The sequence below is a fragment of the Haliotis rubra genome, unplaced genomic scaffold (genome assembly GCF_003918875.1).
Source record: "Haliotis rubra isolate DU_JTF1 unplaced genomic scaffold, ASM391887v1 Scf99, whole genome shotgun sequence".
NCBI classification, from domain to species: Eukaryota; Metazoa; Mollusca; class Gastropoda; order Lepetellida; family Haliotidae; genus Haliotis; species Haliotis rubra.
The window spans coordinates 640174-662095 of NW_025767734.1; the positions used below are offsets into that span (position 1 = coordinate 640174).

The 21922-nt window shown below is 41.0% G+C and overlaps 2 protein-coding genes across 2 annotated transcripts in view; one reads left to right on the forward strand and one right to left on the reverse strand.

The window, feature by feature from the left end:
• Positions 1 to 224: 224 nt before the first annotated feature.
• Positions 225 to 18600, forward strand: LOC124265722 (junction-mediating and -regulatory protein-like). Its single transcript, XM_046700537.1, is given in 11 exon segments — positions 225 to 362; positions 1348 to 1573; positions 1575 to 2229; positions 3065 to 3146; positions 3383 to 3473; positions 3848 to 4013; positions 4516 to 4700; positions 5850 to 5936; positions 14292 to 14387; positions 15082 to 15685; positions 16984 to 18600. Coding segments are annotated over 11 exon segments (2430 nt in total). The 5' UTR covers positions 225 to 339; the 3' UTR covers positions 17199 to 18600.
• Positions 18601 to 19626: 1026 nt separating this feature from the next.
• The window catches only part of LOC124265719 (myelin expression factor 2-like), a 36295-nt gene continuing 33999 nt past the window's right edge, over positions 19627 to 21922 (reverse strand). The window contains exons 14-15 of the mRNA XM_046700530.1: positions 20086 to 20167; positions 19627 to 19755 (exon numbers count right to left, since the gene is read on the reverse strand). The gene's annotated coding sequence lies outside the window, so the exon portion shown is untranslated. The remainder of the gene's footprint in view (positions 19756 to 20085; positions 20168 to 21922) is intronic.

Here is a 21922-nt window from a genome sequence, read left to right on the forward strand (position 1 = left end):
TTGCATGGCATTGATATATAAACTTGTGAGTCTGACTGAGCAACTGAAATATGGCGATAAGTTCATTTGATGTCAGCTGTTACCAGTGTCCCGTAACATATGACGTATTCAAAGAACTTGCAGAAAAAGAAATTCATGTTTAGAAACGGAAAACCCCCATGTCACTGATCGTTTAAGTTTGTACATGAGTCATATTCACGTTCAGGAGACGACCTCTGACACGCGATATATATTGATATATATATTGCATGTACATGACGGTGGACTGTTCAGACCCACAGTCCAGTGATTATGTTTACGGTTATTCGCTGGTGAGAACAGCTGATAGGTTTATTCATAATGGAGGAAAGAACAACTTCCAGGTAATTAGGTTAATGTTGATGTTTAGTATACACACATGTATATAACGGGTAATATTGAAAAGTATATACTCACCAAGCAACATTAACTTCCTAGGACATTGCATACATGTAATGTCACAAGTTTGCCAATCTTTATACAGCAGGTATTTATTTACTATGCAAGCTGATGTAATCCACTGAACATTTAACTGTTTTCCCCATGTATGTATTTGTATGGCTGTACAATTACTACAATAGATATTTGTACACTCTCAGTCAGGAAAAGTCACAGGACTTAATTGTGTTACGTTTTGAGTGTCAACCTTGTGTATACCTTCTTCTGTTGGATGTAAGTGTAAGTGTTTTCCAGAGTCTTAATCAACATGGAAAAATAAACCCCATTATTACCGCGGATACTATGGGATATTTGTCAAGCTATCAACTACAACTTTACCAGGCAAGGATTGGTTGTTTAGAAACCAACCTTGTTGCTTGTTGTACTGCCTTCAATACTTTCCCCTAGCCAGGGCAGACCAAAAAGCTACTTGAGTTACCTCCTCTTGTGCTCTTGGTATGCAGCCATTAATAAACATGTGAAGCTAACCACGCTCTTGTGTTCAGAAGCGAACAAACCACCTGATATAGCTTGGATGTTGCGGACTTTGATGAAAAACATCAAATACATGTAAATGAGAGGCACTTGTCAGTGAATAGCATAGATATGATTATCATTAATTCCAACACAACCGATCTGCTGTTGTAAAATGTAGTTATGAACATTAGAATATAGAAAGGACACATAAACCAACACATGTAAATCTGTTCTTTCAAAGGTTAACAATCAGTTCATATCAGTGTAGTTCACTAATATTTAACTTGGCAGTTGGGTACTGTAGTCTTATGTTATGCCCAATTTTAAGTCCCTGCTGTGACACTGCTACTCCTTCTCTCTCTCCCTCCCTCCCTCCTTCGCTCACTCACTCACTCACTCGTGTTTTGATTGCAGGGTCTGCTGGGGACAGTGTAAGCCTCAGCAGGGGAGGATGGAATGTGACCAGATGGACTCGCTGGAGGGGTGGGTAGCTATTAAGGAGAGTCCATTTGCAGACCACTTGCTCCCACCTCGTATGACATTCCTTGTGGCATGGAATGATGTAGAGAAAAAGGTGGCTATTTCATGTCGACTCCGGAGCCGTGTTGCTAGGGATACAGAAGACTGTAAGAGTCGGTCAGGGATTGTTTACTTTCCAGGAACTGAAAGGAATCCATGAACTCTTCTGTTTAGTCCATCCTTCGTTAAGTTCATTTCTGCCAGAACTACCTGAAATTCCTCAAGGGTTGTGGGCCTATGTGTACTATCAGGAAACACCTGAAAACATTGACAAGCTCTGCGTCCAACTTGAAGAGTATCTTGCAGTTGCCTTGGAGACGTGTAAAGAGAAGCTTTTGATGTCAACATTGTTTGAAGAGCAGAATGCTGATGATTATTTTGAGAACATTAGTGAGTTCCGTCGTCAAGGTTATGAGGAAGTTGTGCGAAATGCTGAAGAAGAGCTTAAGAATTTACAGTTTGAACGTCAGCACTGTGTGACAATGACAGAGATGCAGATGGTTTATGAACTTGAAGATGAGGCCATATTCAAACTTAACATCCATCTGGCGGAGCTATACAACTACCAACTACAGCCCTTCCTTGATCTCCGGGAAGCTGCACTAACCAAGGTCAAGGAGGCTCGGATGCAGCTGCAGAATGTCAACATCGGTGATCGGGTCAAAAAAGAGTACGCTCAAATGTTCAGTGAATGGCAGGGACATTACGAACAAGCACTGAGCACAATTCAGGAAATCTATGTTAAATATTATGAGAGAACAAGCAACATATATTCAGGTTTGTATTTAAACAATTTAGTTAACAGTTCATCAATCATCATTACTATCAGGTGAACAAGTTTTATGGATAGACAACTTCTTAATTGCAATGGATGTGATGTTTCGGTGTAGATGCTGACACCATTATCAGGCAAGTGATACAAAACATTATTCACAAGGAGAATATGTACAAGAGGTGAAGGTGAGGTGAAATTGGGTTTAACGCCGCTCTGGAGAATATTTCGCTCATATGACGACGTGCATGCGTGTGAATGTGTATGTGCGGCCGCTTGTACTAGCCCAGACTGAAGCTGGTTTTATAGTGCTAGCCCACTGAGATACCATGCCGCAGTGAAGCATGAATACCCTACTCAGACACATTATACTGACTCCGAGCCGACCAGTCCTTGTTGTACGCATTAATGCCGAGCGCCAGGCAGGGACCAACAAGTACCATATTTTAACGTCTTTTGGTATGACGCAGTCGGGATCGAACCCGCCACCTTCCGCTCTCCGGGCAGATGCTGTAACCACTACACCACGGAGGCGGTCAATATGTACATGAAGGATAACTGAGTTTATACAGTTGAGGAGGCCGGTGTACAGTGTGGTTAGACTGCTGATAATAGTTGTGATTATAGATAATCTATCCATAGAACTTATTCATCTTCGTCATAGCAGTTTCTAAAAAGCTCCTTCAAGAAATCATTACTATTCTTCAGCAGTTGACAATGAAAACTGGCAGGATGGAGTAAAAGGGTTTTTGTAGATATACGATATGATCTGATTTCATTTTCTTTAGAATTCTTTCAAGTCATTGTGTTTTGAAAATTGTCCATGTTGTTTCATTTCAGACATAGTATCATCAATGAACAGGGATAAGAAGCAGTTCGGGAAAAGTTCCTTTGATTTGATTGGAGCTGAAAGACTTCTAAGGTAGAGGATGAGGACTTGTATCTGCATAATCAATCAGTTCTTAATCATGTGAAAGTGTTAACTTAGTTTTATGTTTGGATTTTGAAGAAAAGAAAAACGGAACTTGTAAAATTTCTTAACAAATAATCATAAAATTGTATAAATTCTGTTGAGGTTTGAAGTATCAAGTAGTTGTCTGGTGAGTAGTATGGACATTGGAGACTGTGCGGCTTAATGCATAGTTTGTGTTGGACGAGGGTTCAGGAGGATCTCTCGCTGGAGAAACTGCAGCTGCTGCACAACAAGAGGAAGCAGATGGTTCAGGAGCGAGACAAGGTGAAGGAACAGGTGGGTTCTCCTTGCTGTTTCATCATCGTCTCTCCTGCTGGTAAATGCCAGGGCAGAGTAGGCTGCAAGTAGCATGCTTGTCTTGAGAACCAACTGATTACATGCATGTTACTGTCAGAGTTTGTGTCTGATTTTAGGTCATCTTAACATTCACTCATGGCAACTTCAGTTGTCACAAAATGGATCAAATTAGCATTTATGGTAAGAGTAGCTATGTGAATCATGGTAGAAAGCACACACCATATAGTTCTACAGCCCACTGTTTCAGTCGTTATTGCTTGTTTTGTCAGATTGGCTGCAGATTGTCAGATAGTGAGTGTGGAGAGGTTCTAAAGCCCATTGTGTTAATGTTTATAAATAATCTGCATTGTCAGATTGCGAGCGTAGAGGAGTCACCACAGGCACTGCAGCAGGTGGAGCGTCTGGAGAGGCGGGTGATGGAATGGCAGGAGAAGGTGTTCAACATCCAAATGCTGGTCCTGGAGGAAGAGGAGGCCCTCGTCATGACACAGATGACTGCACGGACCCGTCAAGTTGCAGGTGAGTCTCAGATCAGTGTACATGCTCACTGAAGAAAATTTGTTAGCGGTCATTTTACACTGCAATCAGCAATATTCGGGAAAGATCATACTGGCTTGTAATAATTATGACTGGGAGTTATTGTGAGCCCATCCCACATCAAATGATATGCAAGCAATAAAGCCATCAAGCCCTTTCAGATGACAGGTTAGACAATACATTCTCAGGCTCAGGCAAAGGTTCGGAATATTCTTTGTTGCCCTATTTATTGTAAAGATATACAAAGTGAGTGAGTGAGTATGGTTTGATGCCACTTTTAGCAATATTCTAGCAATATCGCGGTGGGAACACCAGAAAGGTGCTTCACACATTGTACCCATGTGGGGAATCGAACCCGTGCCTTCAACATGACGAGCGAACACTTTTACCTCTATGCTACCCCACCACCCCAGATATACAAAGGGCACAATGACTGAGAGTACCCTGTGAACAATTGACTTATAAGATCGTCTCTGTCCCCCAGCTGCTGAGCAGGAGCAGGTGTTCTATGATGCAGTGGAAGAAGCCAGCCTCATTGACCCGTCCCTGTACGATCCGGAGGAGGAGATGGAGGACAACATCCATGGAAAGATTGATCCTGCTATACTCCAGCTGAAGTCAAAACGGGCTGACATACAGAAACGCAGGATCAACCTACGTAAACGGAAGGTGAAAGATTGTTATAGCCTGTAGCTTGTGACATGAAGTGTAACCTAGCAACGCCATATTTGTTTCATCTGCTTAGGCCAGACCAATTTTATTTCTTGTTTTACAGATTCGCCTGTCATATTTTTGCAAGAATAAAAAAAAAACTAATTAATTTTCCCTGCTCAAAAAATGAAATCCTAATGTTTTTGGGCCCAAAATGAAAACTTACAAGACAATTGTGTTTAGATTGTTTTTTGCCCCATATACACTTCATAAATTACCAAAAGTAACTTTGAGTATTTAGAAGGAATATTACTTTGACTGGTGAATTTATTTTATTTTTTTCCCCTCCTGCCTTTAGGTTTTCTGAGGACAAAAATCCGTAAAACAAGAAATAAAATTGGTCTGGCCTTAATAGTCCCTGCAGTATCAACTTTCACAGATCTAACAATCATTAATCAGAGGCCCAGATAAGCTGCATATCTGGGTAAAATACGCATAGAAAATTTCCAATTACGCATTGAAAAATAATTGTTGCGTACCAATTACACATTTAAAATGTTACATACGCAAAAAGTTTATAACAAATGCGTACGGAATATATACTGTATATTTATAAAAATCACATCGATTGCTATCAAGTTGTACTGTTAGTATAGGACTAGTGTTGTACTGTCAGTACAGGATGAGTGATTTTTTATGAAATCATTTCCATTATATTTAAGTTGGTTTTGATTAGGTATGACATAAGGCAGAACATACCTGCTTAGTAAACTTACTCAATGACACAATGCTTAGGTGCGTAAAATCCCTGAAATACCCACATATTTGAAAGCAGTGGTTAATCGAAAATTAAATACCCACTCAACATTCATAATACCCACTCCAAAATAATACAATGGGTACAGTACCCACATGAGCTAAATCTTATCTGGAGCTCTGATTAATAGTTCTCAAATACCTTCTAAACATGTTATCTGTCATTTGAACAGTGAGATTTCAGGAGACTGTTATGGGTTTAATTGACAGAGGTTGTTGTCTGAGGGTCCTTCTCTGATACAACTATTAATTAATATCAACTAATGATTGAGTTAGCATCAGAAAAGAATAGTTCATGAAAGACACAGATTCAAATGATGTTTCTAACACTGATATGAACTGGTGTTACAGGCAACATTAGAGGTGCAGAAGAACAAGAAGGTGAATCACCAGAAGGAGACAGCAGAAAAGCAAAAACATCACCATGGACCACAGATGGTGAGTGCCCTGACCATCCTGTAGGGGTCTGCTTGGCTACACCAAGTGCCTGGCAGGCTGTGAGGCTTGTGTCGGGATTCTGGTATGTTGTCAGTCTTCTGGTATGCTGTCAGTCTTCTGGTACGCTGTGAGTCTTCTGGTACGCTGTGAGTCTTCTGGTACGCTGTGAGTCTTCTGGTATGTTGTCAGTCTTCTGGTATGCTGTGAGTCTTCTGGTACGCTGTCAGTCTTCTGGTAGGTTGTCTGTCTTCTGGTATGCTGTGAGTCTTCTGGTATGTTGTCTGTCTTCTGGTATGTTGTCTGTCTTCCGGTATGCTGTCAGCCTTCTGGTACGCTGTCAGTCTTCTGGTACGCTGTCAGTCTTCTGGTACACTGTCAGTCTTCTGGTACGCTGTCAGTCTTCTGGTAGGTTGTCTGTCTTCTGGTGTACTGTCAGTCTTCTGGTATGTTGTCATTCTCTGGTATGTTGTCTGTCTTCTGGTATGTTGTCAGTCTTCCGGTATGCTGTGAGTCTTCTGGTACGCTGTGAGTCTTCTGGTATGTTGTCTGTCTTCTGGTATGCTGTGAGTCTTCTGGTATGTTGTCTGTCTTCTGGTATGCTGTCAGTCTTCTGGTATGTTGTCTGTCTTCTGGTATGCTGTCAGTCTTCTGGTACGTTGTCTGTCTTCTGGTATGCTTTGAGTCTTCTGGTACGTTGTCTGTCTTCTGGTACACTGTGAGTCTTCTGGTACGTTGTCTGTCTTCTGGTATGCTGTGAGTCTTCTGGTACGTTGTCTGTCTTCTGGTATGCTGTCAGTCTTCTGGTACGTTGTCTGTCTTCTGGTATGCTGCGAGTCTTCTGGTACGCTGTCTGTCTTCTGGTATGCTGCGAGTCTTCAGGTACGCTGTCTGTCTTCGAGACGCTGTGAGTCTTCTGGTACGTTGTCTGTCTTCTGGTATGCTGTGAGTCTTCTGGTACGTTGTCTGTCTTCTGGTATGCTGTGAGTCTTCTGGTACGTTGTCTGTCTTGGTACGCTGTCAGTCTTCTGGTAGGTTGTCTGTCTTCTGGTATGCTGTGAGTCTTCTGGTATGTTGTCAGTCTTCTGGTATGCTGTGTGTCTTCTAGTACGCTGTCAGTCTTCTGGTATTCTGTCAGTCTTCTGGTACGTTGTCTGTCTTCTGGTATGCTGTCAGTCTTCTGGTACACCGTGAGTCGTCTTGTATGCTGTGAGTCTTCTGGTATGTTGTCAGTCTTCTGGTACACTGTGAGTCTTCTGGTACACTGTGGAGTCTTCTGTCTTTAAACAGACTCTGAGTCTTCTGGTTTGATGTGCGTCTTCTGGCACGCTGTGAGTCTTCTGGTACACTGTGAGTCTTCACACAGGCTCTGAATCTTCTGGTACGCTGTTGGTCTTCTGGTATGCAGTCAGTGTTTTAAACAGACTCTGAGTCTTCTGGTACACTGTCAGTCTTCTGGCAGTGAGTCTTGAGTGGATTGATGTGTATCTCCTGTTCACCTGAACCTCATTGCACACTGTGAGTGAGTCTTATGGTAGACTTATTCAACTATGTTTTTAGTTTGACTAATGTCAGTTCTGTGTTGGATAAAACTACTTCTGTGCCTGTTCAAAAGAACATTCCTTTGGATTTCATTTGGTAGATTGGTAACTGCATAAATTTGATTGCTCTGACACGCAGCTGCCAGATATTAGTTGAAACTAGGGCTGGATATTGCCCTGATTCTCATATTGCAATATATTGCAATAATTTAAGAGATATTGCAATATATATTGTGATAATTTTTCCTTATCCTGACTCATGCTAATTATGCTTATCTCCTTCCTCTTGCGAATGATAGTGGAACACTTGAAATCCCTTGAAGTTCCTTTCTAAAAAAGCGGACATAAAATCACTCGTGCCTTTCCCTCCTTTTGGCCCAAATGGTCACATTATCGGCCATATTTGTCACTCTCTCCTTCTTCGCCCTTAGGGACGGTTGTGAGAGCACCTGGGTCCCTATACGGCACATATCCTTTTATTTTAGGACCTTACATCAAATTATTGCTGTATACGTTTTTAAGGATTATGTTCTACATTACGGTTTGAAATTTAATCTAAATTTTCCGTTGTTTGACATGTGTTTTCTTCATGTTTACATTTGATGAAAACTTGTATACTCGTTGTAGGTACCAAGTGTCTGCGGCTGACCCTCATTTATTATGTCCTAATTGCACTGTTTCATGTTCTTTCAGCTCTCGCTGTAAGTTTTGTGTAAATTTAACTTCGGTTGAATTTAATAATTGCCTTTTTTCCATCCATAGACGTGCTAAGGACTGGGTACGAAGGTATTCACAAGTCATGTCTAAATCGAGTGATTGCGCTGATAACCATGTGTTAACCACTGCTGCAGATATTCATAATTCCAGTGAACGTTTCTCAGGAGCAGGTCGATGTACCAGTGGTGAACGCCAGAGGCCATAAGAGATCATCGTCTACTGAGCTGACCCCATCACAGATGAAGAAGGCTAAATCATCATCTTCACTTAGAAGGCTACTACCATGAAGACTTCAGCGAAGTCTAAGATCAGCTCTACACAGAAGACAAGGTCTTTCTCAGCCGAGATTGTTTAAGCAGATGTTTAATGATCCACCCATCCTCATACCTGAAGTCACCATCGTCAGTAAGAAGATGAAGCCTGCTTCTACAGCTACATCGGCATTGTTATCAGCGCAGACTTTGACAGAAGACCTTCTATCAACGCAGACATCGGGTACCAGAGATAACAGCAGCGTCAACTCTTCACAAGTGCAGCGAGCCATAAATGACGTCTCTTCAGTATCAGATGCATCATCCCTGCAGCAGTCTCTTCAGGCAACGCAGAACTTCAACCCGGGACTGTTCATGAAACAGTTTACAGACCAGATGATGTGGATATGGAACGTTGCTTCGCTCAGGAGAAGGCTGCTGTGAAGACCTCTACAACGACTACTATCCTGCGTGAAGGCTCTACACTCTCCCCACCACATCCGGATGAAGAGGGAAGCCTGTGCGAAACATGACGGACACGACGATCTTCCCCATCTGAAGTGAGGAGTCTGGACCAAAGTAGATGCTGCAGAGATTGCTGCTAAGAAGTCTCCACGCAGGAAGGAATCGAGGCGTTCTCCCGAACCCTGCAGACATCACAGATATGAGTCTTCATCTCCATCGGACTCTGACGCCCATCAAGATCCTGCGTGAAGGCACTCCTACAGAGGGGAAGCTACGTCCAGGAACCCACCTTCGCAAAGGCCTAGAGAATTATCTCAAAACTCCAGGAAGGATTCAAGATCGCATCGGCATCAATCGCCTGCGCGAAGCTCATCTTACAGATCATCCTATAGAGACTCAAGGCGTCGTGCATCCATAGAGCGAGAGATGTCTGAATCAGAGAAAGAAGGTGAAGGCATATTCTCTGATACAGAAGTTAACTCCTGGATCGCCAATGGCTTGGACTTATCATCACCTTCTAAGGACACAGATGAGGCGTTTAAGTACAAGATGTCCAACGATGATTTCGACACGCTCACCTTTCCACCGATCGACCCGATCTCTCAAGTACCAGACAACCTCAGCGCAGCTTTTGATAAAGCCACCAAGTCGCAGAATCAGCACATCCCAAAGTTCAACGCCAGGAAAGTCCCTCTACATAGGATGGAACCCTTCCTGAAGGCTCCAGAGGTTTATGATGACTTCAAGATTATCACCAACTTACAAGATTGAGGACAAGAAGTTAGCGCAGCTGGATACAACCACCAGACGTACTTTCTTCGGAATAGCCAGATCGAGGGGTATCAACGAAACACTCATCTCGAAGTTCAAGAATTCCTCCGCCGAAGAAGACCGGATGATATACTCCGCTCTACTAATGCAGAAGAGGGACCATCAGTTTATGTCGGAGCACCTAGCATCCACATCAGCAGGCTTGACTCTCCTGAGAAGACAAGGGTTATTCTCAGCATGCACTTGGAGTGAGCGCTTCACCAAGTCCATATACATAGCCCAATGGTCAGCATCTTACATCTTCGGAGGAGGAATTGAAGAAGTCGCCAGAGATGATTAAATCCATCAACACCTTGGCTAACGTGATTCGTCAGAAGTCCCAACGCTACTCCAATAAATCTAAGTTTTCAGGAGTCCAGAGAGCCAGAGAAAAGAAGTATTCCAGCATGAAAGTATTCCCAACCGGAGCTCCTAGAGGAAACCAGCAAAATTCAAGATGATACATCTTCCTCAGCTCTGACATCTCATTCGTCCAGCAGACTACCTCGCCAGCATAGACTGCAACTAGACTTCACCATCGTCACATATCTACATCGTCGAGGTCTACGCAGTGCTTTCCACCTGGACGACAGGATTCGAGCTCATCACGATCCCAGTCAACTTAGACTGCAACTAGACTTCACCATCAGGCTGCTCACTCAACTAGGATGGCTAGTGAATCTCCTCAAGTCGGAACTGGAGCCGAAACAAGATCTGCAATTTCTAGGAATTTGACTCATCACACCAGTGAATCGCATAGTCGTTCAAGAGGAATGTTGGGTCAAGATACAACAGATGATATCTCAAGCTTTGCTCTCCGTTGACACTACATGCTTGGCAAAGCATGCTCAGTCTACTCACCTCAGCTCAAAACATGACTCGCAGAGGGAGATTACAGTTGCGCCCACTACAAGTATTTGTGAAGGCCCACCTAGACAGTCTAGATCCGTTAATACTACCGGACAGCCTGAAACCATATCTTCTATGGCAGAGGAACCTTTTTGTCAGAGCCGGTTTGCAACACTTATCTCTACGTGGATGCCTCCCTACAAGGATGGGGTGCACACTTCAACAACGAAGTGGCAGCAGGAAAGTGGTCGAGTCAGGATCAGAAGTCACACATCAATCTGTTGGAGATGAAAGCAGTAATCAACGCTTTACAACATTGGTCCAGCGTACTAAGAAACACACGACTCATGGTACACACGGACAACTCCACAGTGGCGTTTTACATCAACAAACAAGGGTCAACAAGATCAACAAGTCTGCTACTCCTGTTCAGCATAGTCGACGACCTGAACATCTACATGAAGGCATGCCACATTCCGGGAGCAAAGAATTTCATAGCAGACGCCCTATCTCGTCCACTACAACCATCCCCGACAGAATGGATGTTGCATCCAGAAGCATTCCAGTTCAATAGACAGACTATAGGATCCCCACTAATAGACCTGTTTGCAACAAAGTTCGACAAACAGCTACCTACGTTCGTCTCACCGATTCCAGATCCTAAGGCATGGGCAACAGACGCTCTAAGCATCTCATGTGAAGGAGTAAATGCTTACCCGTTTCCGCCTCCTGCACTGCTACCACAAGTACTACAGAAAATCAAGCATACGGCTACGTTGCAACTGATTTTAGCAAGGGTATGGTTTCCCGTCCTCATACAAGAACTGGGAAGTCCAACCCTGAAACTAGTTTGAGTGGTCAAACCTACTCGTCCATCCACACACCAGCAGAGATTTGAACAATATGCAAAGAGGAAAGGCTTTACAGCAGTGAAAGCAACACATCCTCAAGTGGCGGAATACTTATGTCATCTACAACAGACGAGACACTTAAAAGGTTCAACACTCTCAACTTGCTTAGCTGCCCTCAGTACAGTTATCACAATGAAAACGGGTATCAAGCTGACCAAAGTACCAGATATTCTGGCACTACTACGCTCGTTCAAGTTGGAAGACCAACAAAAGAAATTTAAGGCTCCTGCCTGGGATCTCAACATAGTTCTACAACATCTCACCAGTGATGCCTACGAGCCTCTAGAATGGACACCCTTTGAACTACTAACTCAGAAAACGCTTTTCCTGATCGCCCTAGCAACAGCTGCAAGGATGTCAGAAATACATGCTCTGGACAAACACGATTTGAATCAAGACATCGTGACATCGTAGATCTTGGATTAAGATTGGATTTTATCGCCAAGAACAAACTGCCTGGTCAGCCTGACAGAAAGTGCCACATTCCAGCACTATCTACAGTCCTCGGGCCACAGGATACACAGGATCTATCCTTATGCCCAGTCAGAGGACTTAAAGTCTACTTACAGAGAACTAAAACAAGGAGCCTATTCATCCCCTTATCCACCGAGATGCCCACGGAAGTCGGACAACGAGATCGGGATGAGAGCCATTATACCAAGGGCCTATAAAGCAGCAGGACTTGACACTGGCCTCAATCCACATGAAGAAACTGCTCGCTCTGCATGGAAACTCGATTACAACTATAATTGAGGGCTGCTTTTGGAGATCGAACACGGTGTTTGCCAACCACTACCTCAGAGACATTGCCACCGAAGACGTCTCAGGCATTCACCAGGTTGGGACACTTGTTGTAGCACAACAACTAACAGTTCCACAAAGGCGCTGAGTAAATCTCACCACTTTTATCACGTGACTTGTGAAAACCAATGTTCTGGAGAGCAATGGCTATAAGTCCATGCACACGTCTAGGACAGACTAGCATGAGTGATAGACCCTGTACTTGTATAGGACATACTTGTACATGAAGAAAGGTCGCATCTCCACTTGATGCGTGCATCAAGAGGAGATGGAGTTGCAATAGATAATGGAATATTAGTATATCTAAAATCCACACGAAAATGTCAGGAGAAGTTTCGGAGAAATCTGACAAGTTGTGGTCCCCCAAGACTCATCAGAAAGAAGTTGAAAGAACAGAACCTTTAACAGTGCCGTCATAAGTTCCCAAGGGGGGTAATACAGGACGTAAATCTACAACCAGTGAATCCAGAATGTGGCCTGACCCACCACCGTTTCCGACGGATTCTGCAAGAGTAGGAGTGAGTCAGGATAAGGAAAAATATGTAATTTTCTGACTAAAATAGATATTAATATACTTATCCTGACTCATGAGGTTAGCCCTCCCAACCACCCCTCTTATGGCACTCTGGATTTCCCTGGCTGATCATGTGACCATTTGGGCGCCAAAAGGGAGGAAAGGGACGCTACTTGTGTGTGAGTGATTTTACATCCGCTTTTTTAGAAAGGGAACTTCAAGGGATTTCAAGTGTTCCACTATCATTCGCAAGAGGAAGGAGACAAGCACAATTAGCATGTGTCAGAATAAGTATAAAATATCAATTATAGTCAGAAATTTACATTATTGAACGGAGGGTTTCTGCCCAAGTGCGTACATCATAAATTCATAATAGCTCTCGACAGTGTGCGACAGTATCTTCTTAGTTGCTGTTACACCATACTTTCAGGGTCCCAGTCCCCATTGTGTATGGGTGTATGCCAATCGTTTACAGATAAATAAAACAATATAGAACCTTGATGTGGAATGTTTAATTGAGGTATTGCAACAAAGGTTTGAGAACATAATGATAAAGTATAGTAATAGTATAACATAAGTTTCATGGACAGTTCTTCAACAGAATGCACTTCAATACAGCTGCAATTATTGTTACTGTATGTCAGTGATAAAATCAGATTCAACTCCAATATAAACTATTGCAAAATGAAACAAAAACATAAACTATTTGAGCTTAACATCTCATGTGACCTCCAGTAACTAACATCCTTGACTAGTATGTCATTATACAGTTAGAAAGACTTAGACCTTTAGAAAGACTTAGACCTTTTTGATAAATTAATAACATACACTAAACGCCAAAAGAAACGTTACCCTCCTTCCTTAATGACGGAGGTACCTGTCTTCAGCTGGCGTTGTGATGCGTGGATGTCCACTTCTTGGTCTGTCTACGGTGACCCAAGTCTGTCTGTAGAGCTGAATAAGTCTTATAACCATGATACGGCATTGGCAACTGCATTAATTGACGACCCCATCTGCGCCATCACAATGGCTCTTTCTCTGTCTTAAGCTGTGAATCGTTAAAAAATCGTTGAAAAATAAAAATCGTCATCACCCCCCAAGCCATCAAAATGTCACATATGAAACCATTCAAACCCACAAAACGTAAAGCATTTAGTAGAGTATTTGGCACTTTTGGAGCCACTTATAAAGATACTCCCACTTGTAAAATGTTACATGAAACCAACAGAAATAAAAATATGTTTGGCACTTTTAGAGCACATTTTTTTGCTTTGGAAACCAAGGGCAGATAATACAAAGGGAGCTAACTCTGGATGACCCAATATATTGCAGAATCTGAACCATATCGCGATAATCATATCGGTTTACCGGTAATATTGCACAGCCCTAGTTGAAACACTGTCCTAATATGGGTTTGAGCCAACTAGCTCAGAATGAATGGAAATATGGTCTGAAGATTGTATTCAGTATATGATTCATCTGTGTGGGGATGTTTTCAGAAAAGAGATCTGAGGAAAGATGAAGAAGGCAGAAAGATGGATTTTATTCAAGAAGAAAGGCAGAAGACTATTGATAGACTCAAATCCTACAAAGTTGTAAGTGACACCAGTTTTATGGATTCTACACTACCTTCTTGTTGTTCATCATCATGCATCATGCACAGAGCAATGTATTTGTTTACTGACTTGGTTAACAATTACAGCAAAACAGCTTTTGAAATAGGAAACAGGAAATACTTCTATTTTCTTCATGTTTCAGTAATAGAGAACCACTGCCAGTACTCTTAATTGGATAAATACTTGATCTTCTAAATAACCAGTCTTGCAGCATTGTGTTTCTATCCCAATAAAGTACTGGCACATGTTCTCTATCTATCAGAGAACACAGGCAAATACTGAAGTTCCACAATTTATACACTGCATATCACACAAACTCCACCATTGAAGAAAAAAGCCCAATTTCAAATGACAGGTTCATGCAGTCAAGTGTTTGTAGTCTAAGGCCAGTCAGACTGATATGAACAAGTTTCATGCCTGTATAAACTGTATACTTTACAGAACCCCATCAGGACAAACACACTCCACTTGTCCAACATACAGTAACCACACATTGGACGGGAGTATTGCCTGTGCAATCTGCTTGGAATGCACAGTGCATAGGTCCAAATGTTCTAATCCAAATTGTACCAGAGGTATCAAATATATCTATAACATAGGTATAAATAAATACCTAATGTATGAATAAGTGGTAGTTTTGCTGCATAATATTAAACATGTGCTTTGCCTCCAGAAATACCCAACACCAGCCACAATCAAGCCACCTCGATACCAACCACCAAGCCAGAGAAAAGGATCGCCAGGTGGTAACGATACTCTGTCCCTTCAAGTTAAATCAAGGGGAAGCAACTCCCTCGCTAGTAATAAAGGTTCTGCCAGACCATCGCCCAGAGACAGAAAGAAGTTTGTGAGGCCTGCAGTTGCCAAGGACACCACTGACTCAGGTGTCACAATCTTCGTTAATGGACAGACTCTAACAGGATCCATGTTGGAAAATGATACAGCCACTTCTATGCCACCTCAAAGTAGCAATCCACCTCCAAGTGGGCCTCCACCACCGCCTCCACCACCACCACCACCACCACCACCTCCTCCTCCTCCTCCACCCCCCCCAATCCCAACAGGTGCCCCTTCTCACCTCACTGGAGCTGGGTCACAAGGGTCTTCTCCATTTGGTAACCTGGAAGAAGCACGGAACAGACTGAAGAAGTCATCTGCTGCAGACGCGAAACCGTCTCTCCAGTTATCTGGGGGGCCACCGTCAGTGCAGTCTTTGTTGGCAGGCAGGAATCAGCTGAAGCCGTTGTTGGAGAGACCAGAGAAAACATCACAGTCAGGTCAGTTCAACAGGATCAGATACACAATTCCTCTTTTCTGTTATTGCCAGACTCAGTATAGTCTGTCTCCCAAACCATGGGGAACAAATCAAATGCTAAATCCATTTCCAGTCTTGAATGATTTAACAGGTCTATATGATCTCAACTCTATATTGCCTCAGCTCTTTGAAATTAAGCATTGTTTCGGGCTCCATTTGAATTCTAGTTCTTCTGTAGATATATTCTTTAAACTTATTTTGGGGACTAAAAAGTTAGTCTTTCCTTGATAGGCCAGCATATTTATCTCCAGTGTATTATGATAAATGCCCCAGACACATCTTCTGAAAATGTTCATCTCTCTAGCTCATGGGAGTAATTTACATAGGTGGCTATTCAACTGTCCCTCAAATCAGACTCAGCCATGAGGCTATGGTGGCCATGTTGTCTGGGGTATTTATAATAACATGTTGGAGGAATACTTCTGTGGGTAACTGAGGGTGAGTGATCACTGAGAATGTATCCCCCTAAAATGTCATCACTAACCTGTTTGCTTATGTTCATTTCCTGTTGAACACGGTTGACAGAATGGTACAAAACTACCATTCAGCATTCATTCAAGTTGAATATATGAATTTGTGGTGTCCGTTTGTGACAATCTGCTGTATATGAGTGAGTGAGTATGGTTTTACACCGCTTTAGCAATATTCCAGCAATATCACGACAGGGGACACCAGAAATGGGCTTCATATTTTGTACCCATGTGGGGAATCAAACCCGGGTCTTCGGCTTTAACCACTAGGCTACCCCACCCGCCCCTACTGTATATGAAGATAGCTTCATGCAAACACACCCAGCGGTGCAGATAGGCTGCGTATCTGCGTAAATTACGCAAATATGTATGTTAAAATTCAATTCTTATCAAGTCTATTGCATACAAGTACACTTGAATTTTTGTAAATACTCAATAAATTATATCTTACATGCATACACACCAAAATGTCGAATCTTAGCTTGCATAGATAAAATAACTGAGGTATATTCAGAGGTTCTATTTCAACACATGAACTTGCCAACTTTCAGTCTATCTTATCGTTCCTCATATTACAGATACAAAATAAATAACTTTTAAACTTTATTATATTTTTACAATTAATGGAAAATGGCACAAACCCAATTGAGTTTGAGTGAGGTGGGTACAATTTTATTGGTTACTCGAAGGAAAATTAGGATACCCAATTGAGATGAAACACAAGCGAGTACATAACTCAATGACCCAAAATGTTATCTGTAGCTCTGCACACCCATCATATCTTTGACAGATCCACTGGGAGACATATTTGGCATGATAAAGAAGGGCATTAAACTTCGTCCAGTACAGCGTGAGGGGAGTGAGGACATGCCATCTCTGGTCAGCAGACCTCCAAGTGAAGACCATCTGCAGATGCTGAAGAACAGACTGACCAAGATCAACCAGATGACCCATGGCAGTTCCCCAGAGAGAGAAGACAGCGATGACAACAGCTTTGACGACTAACTGCAAAGTGGTATCTCTATGAATATTGCTGAAAGAATAATCTATTACAGGAGGGGGTTGGTCAGAGGTTTTTGATGGACTAATGTAATGAAAATTTTGAGCCTGCTCTTTAAGACAAAATGCATAATCTCTTTATATTTTGCTATAAAATGGACATTTTTCATGATCCTCCCCAAAAGTGTATTATTGTATTTGACCATCACTCACTCATATGTTCAAATGAACATTCTAAATTCCCTCTGACTCATCATCCAGGTAATAACGACTGCTCCCTAACATAAGCACTCAAAAGTGCATGTTGAAGTATTAGGAATGTACACGCCTTCAAATGTAGCAGCAGCGTTTTTATAATTATTACTTATACTAATGGACTAAAGACAGCTCATCTTTTGCCTCCTTTAAACCTTTAAAACATTACTTGTTTGAAAAATAATTACAAATATATGTTGAGTATTCTTTAAATAAATAGTGTAAATAGTTTCTATATTGGTCTGTGGAATGTCAAAATGATGATTGTAAACGGCCCTCTCCCAAAGATCACTGTCATGCAGGATACAGGGCTGTAACAGCATCCCTGTGTGTTTGATGTCCTGTCATAGTCTATCAGACTGCAGCCCATTGAATGGTTGTCACCAAGCACTGCCTCGTCCATAAGTCCTTATTGCTTTCAGTGCAGAGGTATTTTAACATTGAATGCAGTGCAATTAGAATTTTCTATTGATTGTTATTGTCATCAGTACAAAAGGCATTTTCACCTTCACATACATAAAGCAGTAGCTATGATAATAATTAGAGGAAAGTTCCATTTTGAGTATGTTTATGCAGTATTTACACCAATGACCCACTGTCAGCCAGTGTGAATGCCGACATGACGTCTCTCATGAATTTAACAGAAAATGAACCAGTGTATAGATATGGCAAAGAAAGAGATGCTGAACTGTGAGTAATGGTTAACAGGATATGGCTTGTCATTTGGTAGTCATATAGGATATTTAATCAGATTTATTTCCCACCAACAGTTTTTTCCCTTTGAATAACATTCTCTGCACATGAAATGTGAACATTGCCGTCTTGAAAGTCTTCACCACATCAGCAATACGAGAATATTGCTATTTCACCATATACAGGAATCATTGTGTCACAAATCTTGTTTTAAATTGTTTTAATTGTTATTGTGATAGTAATTTGTAAATACCCTTATTGTACAGACTATAATTGTACCACAGCCATGTGTTAGATGTAATTTATCCTATTTATTATGATTTTGTTGTGCGTGTAATAATGGTTTCCCATGTAAGACTTTTAAATCGTTTAATTTTGTTATTATTTTAAGCCATAGTCAGCTTGATCTTTTTAAGCATGGTGTGTCATATGGGAAAATAATAAATGTATCAATGAAATATGTAACTTGTAGTTACTTTAACATCATTTCCTGTTTTCACTTTTGCTTGTCAACTGGTCAACATTATTAGGCTGTCCATACTTCCCCCCGTTTCCCACGCACTCTGATGTTTCATACTGACATGAAATATAAAAGTTTTCTATCTTAATTTTCCCTGATGCAGAGGAAAATTATTTCCATATTGATAAGAAAACACAGGTTAGATTGATCTTTCTTCATCTAAATCAATTTAAGAATTGTTTCCAAAGCAAAGAGACTATATATAAATCATGAATCTATTAAGACCATTACTATGAGATACCTATTTGAGAAAAGTGTGATAATTCACATCATAACACCTATTTAGTAATATATCAATGATGACAAACAACTGTTGTGTGTGCTTCTCCAAGCCAGTACAAGAAAACATTGTTATATCACTGTAACCACCAAAAGGTACATGAGGACTTTTTCCTAATTAAAATGTAGCACTCTGAAATGCACATCTGATAGTCAGTGCCCCCAAAAAACAATATTCGTTGAAGCAGTATCACAAGGAGTATACAGTATAAGTTTGTATGTGTCCTGCATCAAAGCTGAGGTGAACTTTTGTACTTTTGCTGTGTCTTGTGAATTTAAACTTGTAAGCAATGTGCAGCTTTTTGCTTCAAATAGGGTTGCAAGGAAATTGTTTTCCTGCTCAGAGAGCCATGTACAGCCTGTTTAACAGATTTATGATCCTCAGAATTGTATTTACAGGATACATGACATCTTATCAAGATGACATAAACCAAATCAGACTTCAACATTCTAACATACAGGAAAGATCAATTTTATGGCCACAAGAATGCTCAACAATAATATAGCATTTACGCTGCGCTTTGGATAATTTCAGCATCCTGTAAATAACAAATTTAGGAAATATTTCTCTCAGCAATAGACGCCCAACTAAAACATATCATAGATTCAATTACAGAAATAGTCGTGAGGGAGACATAGAACAGAAAACTGATCATGTATCCCAGCTGAAGCAACACACAACATGACTGATGTGTACAAGTGTTTAATGAAGACTGATGATGTTACAATTATTAAGATTTGATTTCTTCCTTCTCATTCGTCCACTTCCTTGAACCTCAAGCTCTTGTCTTGGGGCATGTGATAGCACCTGGAGTTCTGCAAAACAGGCAAATGTTTCATCTGATAAATGGGAATCATTAAGTCAGGCACGTACTCGCCAATAATCATGTGTCTTACATTTCACAACTTTCTAAATGGCATTTTTCATTCATAGGGTAAACATAACCATATATTGGAGGGACACGTGATTTTGTCGCATCAATATAAATGTTCAAAAATACAATGAACACCTTGATATTCACTTCTGACGACTGATCATGTGGAAAAGATATACACGTGTAGGTTGGTGGCCCAGTTTTGTACTAGACAAACCATTTTGATACAGGTTTAAGAATTAACCCAAGTCATACAACTGAGAATACTCACAGTTGGCTTCAGTGGAATAATCACAGCTTTGTTTGGTGGAGCTGAACAGGATTTATCTGTTAATCCAAGGCCCTCTTCAACCCTTAAAAGAAATACCACCATGAAGCAAGAGTATAAGGAAATGCTGTGACAGAAAACTAGTATAGTAAAAAATGTTCAGACATTTTCAGTACATTACTGGAATGGTGTTGTGTTTACACCCAACATAAATTGCTTCGAGTAATTTTTCAAATTCATAATTTTCAGGAAATATGAGGGTGCTGCCAACTCATCAGGTGGCTCAAGAATGTGAGACCACAGTAACCATGGAAACTGTTTCAGATGTGATAAGCTTTAAATGGTTCTATAACGAGAGGACAAGGATGACATGTCCCTGATAATTAGAAATAAGCCTGTAAATCTTAATATTCTGTGATCATGCAGTTTGTAATGGCTGTTATACAACTTCAAGAGACTGTTTAGCTCACCTGGACAGAGCCTGCTCCCATAGCTGAACTTTCCATGGTCTGGAAAAAATCACCTTTCTGTACTCACCTGCAAATGTGAAAAACATGCTTTACACATGAACTTTCAGAAAAGGATAAATCATACAAATGATTAAACTGAACCATTTAATAAAGTATCCATCATATTTTTCTTTTAATTTGAAATTACATTTTACAAATTACAGGGTGAAATGACAAACGTTTTTATTATCATAAAGCAAGTTAGAAATATTAGGCATTGCGGGCTGGCTTGCACAAGATAACATGTCCTTCACATGGAAAGGAGAACAATTGACGGAAACAACCCAATCATTACCTCCAATACAGATGCAACAGAGGAGAGGTTACAAATGTGCAAGCATTATAACAACTGATGCAATCGACCAAAATATTTATGAACAAAGCAATGAAGAAAATGAAATCAACACATTTGCCTGTAACTTGGAAAACAACTCCTCCGATGTTGACGTCAGCCTCAAGATTCCACAATCACATGGTGCAAGGGATACCTTCCCTTGATTGAGCAAGTAATCTCCCTTGAATGAGCTGTCTACCAAGTAATCTCCCTCGAATCAGGTGTCTACCCAGCCTCTATTTCATATAATGTCAAAGACACACACAACATCTACTGCAGGAGGCCAAGCCAAGATATTCTAGATGTTACTAGACAACAGTTGATAATGGTGTTAAAATACTGCTTCTCTCATATGTCAAAATCCCAGACAATGATACACAGCAAAATTGTTATACAACATGAGCATTGCATTTACCTCGTTTATCAGTAAAATTAACATGGAGGACAAAATAGCAATAAATTACAGAAAACCTTGCAACTGTCAAACATTTGAAAGACAATTGAGCATCTATTATGTTTAAGCTGATAACACACATGACAAAAAACATGACACACAGCAAGGAACAAGTTGTCCTCACCAAGACATACTTACTCCACCACCAGAAGAAGACAGTAACATCCAACCGCCATGTTGTACAATCAACTCTACGTTGAAAAGCATGTAAACTGTCTGACAGCATATGACCAAATCCACATTAACTGGCAAATGATCGACCACTGACATTTGCCAAACACCTCTTCCAAGTGCTGTTCCTCAAGGAATATGACTATCCACACACAGTGAACACTTTCAGTACCCAAATGGTATCCTTTATCACAAAAGTGTCACGATTAGTTATTGTTCTGAGAAATAAAATTCCACCAATATGGAAACCTAATGGTCTGTGGATTGGTGCTTCATTCAACATGTACATAGTAACTTGCAATATGAAAAGAAAGTAAAACACGACACATTATTCCTGACAAAATATATATCCAGTTGCTAGTTGCTACTATT